The sequence below is a fragment of the Puma concolor genome, chromosome C1 (assembly GCF_028749965.1).
Source record: "Puma concolor isolate L17-30 chromosome C1, mPumCon1.1.hap2, whole genome shotgun sequence".
NCBI classification, from domain to species: domain Eukaryota; kingdom Metazoa; phylum Chordata; class Mammalia; order Carnivora; family Felidae; genus Puma; species Puma concolor.
Genome location: NC_141674.1, coordinates 31,086,145 through 31,097,834, shown reverse-complemented (window position 1 = coordinate 31,097,834; position 11,690 = coordinate 31,086,145). Strand labels below are relative to the sequence as shown.

The 11,690-nt window shown below is 44.1% G+C and overlaps 1 protein-coding gene across 8 annotated transcripts in view; it reads right to left on the bottom strand.

Annotated features, from left to right (window-relative positions):
* Positions 1-19: 19 nt before the first annotated feature.
* CAP1 (cyclase associated actin cytoskeleton regulatory protein 1) overlaps positions 20-11,690 on the bottom strand; it is a 28,139-nt gene continuing 16,468 nt past the window's right edge. For all 8 annotated transcript variants that reach the window (XM_086716584.1, XM_086716589.1, XM_086716585.1 and 5 more), the window contains exons 4-13: positions 10,128-10,205; positions 7,973-8,116; positions 7,786-7,871; positions 6,346-6,451; positions 5,001-5,178; positions 3,006-3,190; positions 2,480-2,603; positions 2,276-2,358; positions 1,808-1,951; positions 20-1,210 (exon numbers count right to left, since the gene is read on the bottom strand). In XM_086716584.1, coding sequence (XP_086572710.1) covers positions 1,127-1,210; positions 1,808-1,951; positions 2,276-2,358; positions 2,480-2,603; positions 3,006-3,190; positions 5,001-5,178; positions 6,346-6,451; positions 7,786-7,871; positions 7,973-8,116; positions 10,128-10,205 — 1,212 coding nt within the window. In that variant the 3' untranslated portion in view covers positions 20-1,126. The remainder of the gene's footprint in view (positions 1,211-1,807; positions 1,952-2,275; positions 2,359-2,479; positions 2,604-3,005; positions 3,191-5,000; positions 5,179-6,345; positions 6,452-7,785; positions 7,872-7,972; positions 8,117-10,127; positions 10,206-11,690) is intronic.

Sequence of the window (11,690 nt, the reverse complement as noted above, 5' to 3'; positions counted from 1 at the left end):
CCAGTAAATACTAAGCAAGTTTGGTATTAATTTTATTCTATTTTCTGTATAACTTTAAGTACATAAAGGTTTATTTCCACAGGCCTCAGGAAATGGGTAGAAGTCACAGGACAATCTCTCTTCCCACCAAAAAAAGTTGCATATTTTGGTAAGCGTCCTAGAGAGAAAAACTGTAATTTACATTAGCAATGCTGTGCAAGATTCTTACACAAGACCTAAAACCAGGCTGCAGTGGAGATTTTAGTCCTTTGTTCAGGTGCCTGGACAGAAACCAAAAGCAGTTGGGCATGACAGGGCAAAGGAGGCAGTGAAGACGGAGGGCAGGCACCTAGCATGGAAGAAGGAAGGAATTCCAGATTCCTTGGAATGGTGTAGTTTCCTTGTTTGTTTGTTTTGTCTTGTTTTGTTTTTGTTTAAGTCGTCTCTGTAGGAAGGTGCTGGGCAGGGATCCCAGTGAAAGAAAGGGTCCAAGACTTCTTTAACTGGCCTGGGCGCAGGGCTCTGCCCAGCGGCTGATACAGGACAACCTACTCTCTCAGGTTCAGGCAGACCCAGGATGGAATGCAGAATAAAAGGAATGCCTACAGGAATCAATTTTGCTCGGAATGCTAGATGGCCAGGCTTCAGCCTTTGGTCCAGTGCGACCCCTGCCTCACCTGTCAACAGTGAAAAAAGTTAGTTTGGTTAGAAGAATCAGCTAGAATCACACCAGCCTCTGCTACCTTCGTGGGCATTGTTAGAAAAAGATGAACTTGAGTGAACATTCTGATCTGTTACTTCCTGGGGACCGCTTTATTCTTCCCAAATGACTGTTTGTTGGTCAAATAACCCCCAAAGGCTGAAAGCTAAAACACAGCAGTCCTGGTGTGCAGTTCCTTAAGAACGGACTGGTGGTGTGGTTGAGCTGACAGGGAAAAGCCGCACCTTCCCGCAGAAGATAACTGACCTGCTCTCCCACCCAAATCTCAGCCTGAGGTATATTTCAGTGAAGGCAGGTAGCTGTGCTTCTCAGAGCAGAGAAGCGGTTTAAGAGCAGAAAGGTAGAGGAAATCTAGAAAAGAACCGTCTTGATACAGATTTATCCCACGGTGTGAGGGAGAGGGCAAAGAACCCAGTGGCACTTCGCTTATCCAGCAATTTCTGTCACTGTGGTGACCAACTTCTGCCCGTTCCATAGGGTCTTGAACTGCTCAGGGACTGGGAATTCATTCTGGAAACAAACAAACAAACAAACGGGTTTAAATCCCAAGTCCAAGCTCCAAAAGAAGCTGGGGTTAAATCTTACACTTTTCTCTCAATGCTTGCTTCCACTAAACTATTAGAGCAACAAGGCGGTCCTGAGAGTGAAACTGAACCGCCAGTAAACAGCCTGGCTCTGTAACCAGCAGCACTACATCTCCCACTACCTGCCACCCTGCCACCGCCGTCCCGGAGGAGCAGTGTAGGAATGAGAACAAAGGCTCCAAAGCCAGCCAGACAGACAGAGGTTTAAATTTGTTTCCTACTGTTCCTGAATCAGCAATCTTAGACAGTTACACCTGTGAGGCACAGTGAGCAGGTACAGGACTTCGCGGCGCCAGTCCAATAGGGGGCGATGACTCCGTCCCATTCCTTTTTGCTACCTGAGCATCTGCTCAACCTGGAGCTCTACTTCATGTGACTACCTCATACTTAAGGGTGCTCGAGGTGTGTATTGCTAGGTTGGACCCACTCAGTACCGAATGACCATGAACCAGCCTTCTCCAGCGCAAGTGATCTTCAGTCCCCCGTTCTGAGATCATACTACCAAAGAGATCAAGGAACTTACAAAGTCACCGCCTTCTGTAGGAATGAGGACATTCATCTCAGAAGATTTGGCACTGACTATCTCGCAATCCAGGGAATTCTTGCTCAGGTAAACATGGCAGCCATCTGTTTTGTTGATGGAAATGGTTGGCACTTTACCCATTACCTGCAGAGAAAACCCAAAGTGCTGAGTTCCAGTAGCTGTGGAGAACAACAGGAAGTTTCAGGAAGAAGCTTTCACTGTTTCACGTGATTCAGCAACTACATGAAAGGCTCACAAGTGCACAGCAGACACCGGATACTAGAGGTGGGTTGGGATGGGTGCTGGAAAAGGCCTCGCTGTAAAAGCCAACTCCTCTCCTGCCACCAAAGCAGCTCAGCTTACAGACTCAGTAGAATCAGATTCCCACCACAGCAACATCTGTGGGTCAGCCATGTCTTTCAATTAATTCCTCAGGGGCCAAAGGAAGGAGCCAAGATATCAAGTTACCTGAACTTTGACATCTCTACTATTGATTATCTCCACAATGCCCACCACGTCATCGAACACCAGACCGAGTTTCTTACAGTTATCTAGGAGAAGAAAGGGAGGTCAACAGTAGAACTTTAAATTTAACAACCTTTAGGAACAGGGTAGAAATGGTTCCAGCTCTCTCAGGCTCTAGGACGGAGCCTAGGACTGACAAAAACTCACCTACTGTAATGGAGTTAATTTTGCCCTTGATTTGCAATGTTGTATTGACACACTTGTATATGTAAGCCACCTGTTTCAGCTCTGTGTCATCAATTACCAGGTTGGACACATTCTCCTGATTTTCCTGTTAAAGAGATACCGCTTTTAGGAATGTCATCACTAATACACACTACCCCCCAAAACAGGCTATCCCAAACTTCTGTTCTTGTAATCTAACCCAAGACCCTGCACTCATCTGGCTGTACTCCATATACATTTTACGTATATGTATGTATATATATATATATATATATATTTTTAACATTTACTTTTGAGAGACAGAGAAAAACAGCAAGGGAGAGACAGAAAAAAAAAAAAAAACAGGGAAGAGGCGGAGAGAGAAGGAGACACAGAATCTGAAGCAGGATCCCGGTTCTGAGCTGTCAGCACAGAGCCCAACGTGGGGTTCAACTCACAGACTGCGAGATCGTGACCTGAGGCAAAGTCGGACCTTAACAGCAAACCAGTCCTGGTATTTTTAACTCACCACTCTCCACTTCTTGCCCTCCAGTTCAAGTACAGGTGGCTCCTTCTTTGTGGTTGGTTTGGGGGACGGGCTGACTCCTGGTTTAGGTGCAGAGAATGGTTTGGGGCCACTTCGTACTGGACCACTCTGAGCCTTCAGGGCAGGGTTCTTGTGAGTCTTCATGTCATCAGATACATGTTTCAGGGCTGTAAGAACAACAGCTGCCTTGTGCCCATCCTTCGTACCATGGCTTTGGGCTGAGGCAGTAACCAACTTCTGTTCTCAGAATTAACTGCCTTAACAAAAACTTAACAAAAAGTCAAAAGCCAGGGCTCTGAGATGTTCTCTTAAACAAAGGTTTTGGAGAAGCACTTTTAGAATTTCCCTTCTACCCCAAGGTACGATTATACAGTGGCATTAAAAAATAAAATAAAATACAGACTATGTGCACATGGGAGGAAAGGATATATGAATGCACAGAAAAAGATCTAGAAAGACATACACCAAATATATATTCACAAAATATGTACAGTTTTTAAAGCAAAAGAAGAAAAAATATGTGATAGTAAAGCAAATTTGGTAAAAGGAAAGAAACCTCACCCACAGCTAACCTACCGCACCTCCTACTCAGTGTTTGCATTTGAAATCTCCTTCCACCAGTTTTCCTATTGATAAACATTTTTTATTTGGTTATAACCATGTACACTGTTAACAAGTTTGGTTTAACGAGTTAACACTTAAAAAAACTTTCTCATGTTAACCTACAGTTTTTTTTTAATGTTTGTTTATGTATTGGGGGGGAGGGGCAGACAGAAAGGGAGAGAGAATCCCAGGCAGGCTCTGCGCTTTCAGCACAGAGCCCAACATGGGACTCAGTCCCAAGAACCATGAGATCACGACCTGAGCCAAAATCAAGAGTTGGACACGTAACCAACTGAGTCACTCAGGCGCCCCTAACCTAGTTTCTAAAAAAAAAAAAAAAAATTTTTTTTTTTAAGGAGCAGATTCCACAATCACCTTCCCACTGTAGGTGGATAAATGTCTTCCTCTTAAATATGGCCCAATTTATTTAACGAATACTGACTGGCCCTTTCAGCTCCACCACTCCCTGTGGCTGTAGTATAAGTACTAGATTTTTTCTTAAACACTGCATGGTTCCCTGTAAAGAAAGGCATTAATTAATGGCTGCTTAGTATTCCATTAAGAGGGTATACCACAGTTAACCATTTCTCTTACTGTTGGATATTTAGGTTGTTATACCATTTTTAGCTACTGCAAATAATATACAGTAGTTGGTCTTTATTTTAGATATTTTTACGGGTAGATTCCTAGAAGAGGGCTGTATAATTTAGACTTCCACCTTCTATATATAAGGGTGTCAACTTTCTCTATCCTGACATTGGTAATTATATTTATTTTTTTTTAATGTTTATTTTTGAGAGAGAGAAAGTGTAAGAGCTGGGGAGGGGCAGAGAGAGAGGGAGACAGAGGATCCGAAGCAGGCTCCGCACTGTCAAACACAGAGCCCAATGTGGGGCTCAAACTCATGAACTGTGATATCATGACCTGAGTCAAAGTTGGATGCTTAACCAACCGAGCCACCCAGGCACCCCCCAATATTGGTAATTCTTATGCAAATTTCCATGACTAATATATGCCCCCCTCTCCACCCCCAGGATGACTTCCCAAAGAAAGCATGTGGTAACACAGAAAAGGCTCTAGGGTGAACTGCCAGCACCATGCCTTGGCACACTAGGGTACTCTATATATGCCACTTAATATTAAGTCATCTGCTTATGGGGCAGAGGGCTTCCCCCAACTATAATCACCCACTTTCAATTTCCATTTAAGCCAGCTTTATGTCCCTTTGGGCAACTTGAAGGACAGTGACACCCAAATGAATTCTCCCATACACAAACCAGGGTTCTGTTTTTACAGACCATCAGGTCTCTAGTTGATCAGATCAGGCCCAAACAACTTACTGTACCAACTCTTCTTGCCAAAATATTCACTTACCATGTGTGATGCTCTCCCCCTGATTAATCTGCGCAAACAGTGCTGAGCGGGAAGCAGACTCATCTGAGCCAGAACTGGTGGGGACTGGTGGGGGAGGTGGGCCTGGTGGGGGAGGAGGAGGACCCGATCCAGCAGAAGGTCCAGATGGCAATCCACTCAGTTCTTTTGCCACAGGCCCCTGGAACAATAAGGGCAGGCAACACAGCCATGATCTCTTCCCTTCTGTACCATTCCCAGTAGGGTCCTACACATGTTCTAGGACACGGGGTACCCACTGTAGCCCTTGACGCTAGGATTCATGCTCCCTATCCACACCCAAAAGGGTTTTATTCCCTCTTACCCTTTCCCAAAGATCCAATTCAGCTCCATTTTTCAACTTTCACATCATTCCTTTGGCCTCTACCCGATTCCAGCTCTAACCCACAGTTTTGCAAATCAACTTCGTGTGTCACCAGTACCTCAGCCTCAACAAGTCCAAGGCTGATGTCATCATCTCCTCCCTGCTCCTCTACCTGTACAATCACCCCCTTGTTTCTATTTCAGTAAAAGACATTGCCATCCAAGCTTGACTCTTCAATCTTCTTGAGTCTAACACCCTCAAGCTCATCAAACCTATTACCTTTTATAGCTTCTGCAAATTCTTCTGTAACAGCTCCTAGCACCATCAAGCACCTCCACGGTCTGAGCAGGAGCCCTTACCCCTAACCTGTATACTGAGACTCTCTCAAGGACAAGTCTGATCGTTATTACTCTCTTGCTCAAAAGTCACAATCAACCTTCCTTTCCAGCCTTTTATCCTAAAAATCTGACTCTCTCCTTCAACTGAAGCCAGAGATGACCAATCTGTACATTTACTCTACATGTACTCTGTTTAAGCTATGCCGTTTGCCAGTATTCCCATTTCTCCCACTTCTCACTGTTCTCTATTTGCAATGTCCCAGATCAGAGAATACCTGTTGAAAGTACAATCTCTTCCAGTGAGACTCACACTCCCTCTTACTCTGTCGTCTATATCTTTATCACAGTATTTTACTTGTTGACTTGTATTTAGGGGTTTTCTGTCTCTATTTTTAAGCGTCTGAAGGGTTGCGATAATGTAACTCATTCTTCTGGCTCCCCTCCAGCCCAATCACTATCTCTGACCCATGTGTACTGAAACTGAATAGAACTGGATATTCTTCTCTGACCCTTGCTTTCTTCACACTTTTCTTTTTTCTCCCCTTTTCCTTCTACTCTCCACTGTAAAGACTAGCATTCCTTCTTGGACCTTAGTAGCACCAAAGTCTAAGAAACTTGTGGACCCCTGTCCTGGAGGGATAGAGGGAGGGAAGAAAGGCTCACTAACCGTTTTGCTCCAGGCCAGTCCAGTGGTATGGAACTCCTTAATGTAAGCCTGTAGCTCTGTCCATATACTCAAGTAAGCTTTGACCCAGTCCACGTGCTTCTTATCACTAGGAGAATTAAAGAGAAACTCACCACAGACAGTCAGGGCACATTACCATAGTGATTCCAGAACCCCTCCTATCTGTGAGCTCATATCCTCCCACCTGTGGTGTGGTTTTGCTCAATGGCAGCTTTTCTATCACAACTGAGCTTTGCTTTTCTTTTTTTTTAACCTATGCTATTACCCTAATTAGACTAAAGTCCATTAGGATAGGGACTCCAGATTATATCTCTATCTCTTATAGCAGTATTCTTCAAACTTTTTTAAGTATAACAAAACCATATTTTTCAAAGTATACCTTAGGGAGAACCTAATACACAAAACTAATAAAAGCAGGCATTCTGTGCATGAAGCTATATGATAGAAGGTCTCTTGCACATCACTGTGGAACTCTAGGACTTCAAGAAACTCACCTGCCTTATACCACAGTGCCTTATGTCAAAGTATGCCCCTCCCACCAAAAATTTAAAACTTCCCTGGAGGAAATAATCAGCATTAGATTATAGAAAGAGCACTGAATTATGGTTCTTCTTATATATTAGAAGACTTTATGCCTATTTATCGTAAGACCTGATTTGCTCAACTGTGAAGTGTGGAGTTTAAAGGCAGGTTAAGTCAAAACACTGCGATGCTTAACTCCAGGTTGCTGGAAGGAGGGATCAAGGAAGTGCCTGGTGTTCTGAGACCTATTTCACACACACGAAGCTATTCCTTCACAGTAGTTACTCAACAAATGTTGGTTGACTGATGACTGACAGAAGAAAGGAAGGGTTTGGGTAATTATGCAGCTGAGTGATAGCTGCCTGCAGTCACTCCAGCTCAAAACCAGCAATGGAGAAGTCAGTTAGGACTGGTGAACATACGTGGTTAGACATACAGAGACTCCCCTCCTCTTACATGATACACGTGCTTCACCAGACAGCTGCCTTCTCACTTTACCTGACTACGTGAATAGTCAGGGTGATTTCCGAGTAAATCTTACCGAACCTTTTGTCCCTAAGCCAGTTAGAAATTCTCAACAAAGGAACAAAATCTACCTTGTCTAAACAGGCAAATTAAAGGGCATTTGTCCATTTTATCTCCAGCAAAACTTCCTAAACCTGGAAGGGTAAGGATGAGAAGACTAAAAGGGGCTCTATAAACCCTTTGGAGAAAAAGCAGAAGTGAAAGGAGAAACACTTCCTGCTTGCAGATGCAGCCTCTATAAGCCAGTATCTATAAAACTTCTGAGAAAGCAGCCCTGGGATGGAGAACCAACACAACAGCCTTAACCCCCAAATGCTACTCCGGCAAGTAATCAGCTGACGTGTCCTGTACCCCTTAAGAAAAGGCTGGACTTACACATCTTTGTATTCCTTGAGGACTCGGTTTGTATAAAACATGGCAGCATCATTCATTTCTTTCACATAGGGACCGGGCTTGGGAGCCTAGAGAAACAGCAGCGGTCAGTGACTCAGAGCCTCTCCAGCCATGTCCCCTTACCTCTTTCATTCCATCCCTTCCCTCCCAAGGAAGCTGCGCTGCTCACCACAGCCACCCAACCCAGGGCCTGGATACTTTCGCTGACAGCTGACAGGTGGTTGAACAACTTGCTGCCTCGGTTCTTCTCCCGGAAGGTTACCACTTCTTGGATCTGCTCGGAGATGGGTGCCAACAAATCCGAAAGTTTATTCTAGGAAGAGATGCAGGGGAAGATTCGGGTTAGTCTTTCCACAAAAGCTTTACGCGTTTGTCAACTCGGACCCTGCAGGCAAGAATTCATGGGCTGTATAATGAACACCCAAATAAACTTTGTACTCATCCTGCACAGATTCATATGGCTAAAACACTGCTCCTCACCTCACCCTCCTCAGGCTAGATCTGGTGGCTCTTCATGATCAGGACCCTTACTTCATCTATACCACAAAATTCTACCATTTCAGTCACTGGTCTCTTTTCTGCCCCACTAGTAGGAGATACTATCTCATTTCTGAGCCTTTACTCACGATGGTCTCTTCTTTTTCTTTTTATCCAAATATTCCTTATACTTCATGAGGAACAGCCCTTCAACTCCAGCCACACTGGCCTCCTATAGCATTTATTGTCAGCATAACCAATTTTGGCACCTTATCATGCACCAACACAAACTATTAGTGGATCCACGTGAGTATGTTTTTCAAAATTTCTCATTAACTTTTCAAATACCAGGGCTTTGTCTCAGCCTTCTTTTATAATCTTTACAACCCTCACACATTGCTAGCTATATAGCAGCTGCTGAGCAGAGATCTGATGAACCAAATGCAAATAGAGGGCTTGGCATTTGAGCTGGCAGCTTAGCAAAATGGATGAATCTTGTGTTTCCATGTTTTACCCTTTCTCCAAAGCTCAGTTTCCTGAACATTGCAATTCTCAGATCACAGCATGAAAACAGTCTAACACGGGAGTCCGCAAACTTTCTCTACACAGCCACACAGTGACTATTTCAGTCTTTGCAGGACATATGGTCTCTACTACAGTTTCTCAACTCTGCCATTATAGTGCATAAAGCAGCAACAGACAATACTTGAAAGAATGGGCATGGCTGTGTTCCAAAAACCTTTCACTTACAAACTAGATGGCAGGCTAGATTTGGCCTGCAGGCTGTAGTTTATCAATCCCTAGTCTAGAACAAGGGAAATATAATTGTGTCTCAGCTGCCTGATTTGTTGTGGAAAGTGCGGGTTTGGAGAAAAGGTTTCGAAAAAATGCCTTAACCATTCAAGACAGATTAAGAATTAAAGTCTAATATATTTAACATTATCTTAAACTATTTTTATATTATTTAGGCATGCTGAGGGTCCAGGGGTTTTAAACACAAGAGTCGCAGGAAGACCTGCTTCGTTACCTCTCTGCCACGGAAAGCCAAATGCCTAAAGAAGAAATAGGGACACCTGGGTGGCTCGGTCAGTTAAGCATCTGACTCTTGGTTTTGGCTCGGGTCATGATCTCATGGTTCGTGAGACTGAGCCCCATGTCAGGCTCTGCACTGACAGTGTGGAGCCTGCTTGGGATTCTCTCTCTCTCTCTCTCTCTCTCTCTCTCTCTCTGCACCCATGCCCCCTGGAGCGCGTGCACGCTCACTCACTCAGTCTCTTTCTCTCAAAAATAAATAAACACTTAAAAAACAAAGAAATAGAACAAAACTAAAATCTTCGGTTGTGAGAAAAATCTATTTCCTCTAATTGATTCTCACACCTTGGTAGCATAAAATTTTGAGGTAGGAGTACACTTCAAGGGAGATCTCCACCACGGAAAGATGAGGGAAGAAGCAGTACTTGAGGAGTTTTAGGGTCTCCACAGCAGCATTACCAAAGCCCAGTCACAGTGAAGCAAGAGAACTACTCTCACCCAAGGGCTTACGGGACAATATGATGAATTTGGCCTCAGCCAAGAGGTTAAAAAAGGCTGTCTATTGAGAGAAGCAGCAAAGTCCAGGAGTAACTACAGTCCCAAATAAAAAAGATGGGGGGAAAAAAACCAGTAGAGTCCAATAAATACTGAATGGCACATTCTCATATGGCACTTTAAGTCTGACTACTTCTGGGACTTGGTGTGAACGTGCATGAGGCTGAGGGTCCATTTTAGCATGTCGCCGTACTTGGCAGAAACCTCTCAACCCATCCTGAGCATCAAGCCACAAGGAAACCAAGTAGCAGTGAACTTACGCCTGCTGGCTGCTGACACTGAGAGGCTGTAACCAAGAGAGCTCGCTCCAACTTCAGGCCCGTGTGAACCATCTCCGCCTGCCGGAAAGGAGAAGAATCAGTTATTCTCGCCACATTACAACTGGAGAGGGTCCTGATAAGAAGAACCCGAAACCTCCACTTCCATGTAGTCTGGTAGCAACCCGGGAACTTCCTGTTGCTTTCCTCAGGTACTCCACTTCCAGGGAGTGGCAGAAGGATTACAGGTACCACCGTTCCCGTGGCAACTAATCAGGGATACATATCCGGGAAACGAAGGCAATTAGGGTCAGCTTTAGATGAAATCAAGTTAGCAACTGTACACGCAGTGCGATATGAAGGGCAATGAAAAATCCCTCTTGTCTCACATCACCAAAAAGGCTCTTTTCTCAAAAACTAGAGGTGGAAGTCAAGGCAAAGGCCAAATTGATGCCCAAATTCCCAAGGTATTTACTCCTTAAGGTTATAGCTATTTCTCAAAGGTTGGGTCATGACCCATTCACAGATTTTTTTTTTTTTTTTTTTAACGTTTTTTTTATTTATTTTTTTGGGGACAGAGAGAGACAAAGCTTGAACGAGGGAGGGGCAGAGAGAGAGGGAGACACAGAATCGGAAACAGGCTCCAGGCTCTGAGCCATCAGCCCAGAGCCTGACGCGGGGCTCGAACTCACGGACCGCGAGATCGTGACCTGGCTGAAGTCGGCAGCTTAACCGACTGCGCCACCCAGGCGCCCCTCACAGATTTAAAAAAAAAAAAAAAAAGAGTGCCATGCAAGTAGGTAAGACTGCTTTGTGAAGCTTCTGACTCCGTCACAAATACATTTTTTCTTCCTGACCGTCATGGTCAAAGGAGTTTAAGAAACATAAGTCTACAGGCACTATCTAAATAGAAAATTTCAAATAAGGTAACCTGTTTTTTCTAGATTTGCATTTTTAGAATGTGTACGTGATACATGTTTTTAAATCTTTTAAATGTGACAAACTGCATAAAGTAAAAAATGCAAGCCCCCACTCTTGTATCCAAGTCCCAGTCCCACTCACTAAAGCTAACACCACTGCCAACAGATGGCACAGGAGAGGCTCAAAATAGACCTTCCAAAGATCAAGCAACCAGTCTTGCTGAAGGGTCAGGAAGATCCTAAACATGGTTATTGCTTACAGAGGACCATTCAGGACTAGGAAAACGATTCTGGGTCCCAAAGAAAGATACAGAATATATATGTGAGTGTGGGGGTGGTGACGATGTAGGTGGCAGCATATGAAGGGAGGTGGGTGGAGAGGCACCTGTCACTGCCTACTTCACATTCCTGCTGTGAGCTAAGTGTGAAAATAACTCACATTAGCATAACTAATAACTATCGAGCATAGTTTTATAAATGCTAAGTCATGACTATGACTCCTTTGCATAAGCCACCCTAGGCTTGGTTATATAACATGTTGGGATCAGAATGGTAGAATGTTCTCACTATAGAGATGAACCAAGCCATAGTTTATGCACCAAGCAAGTTACCTGCATAAAAGAAGCCCACACAGTAAATGTGATCA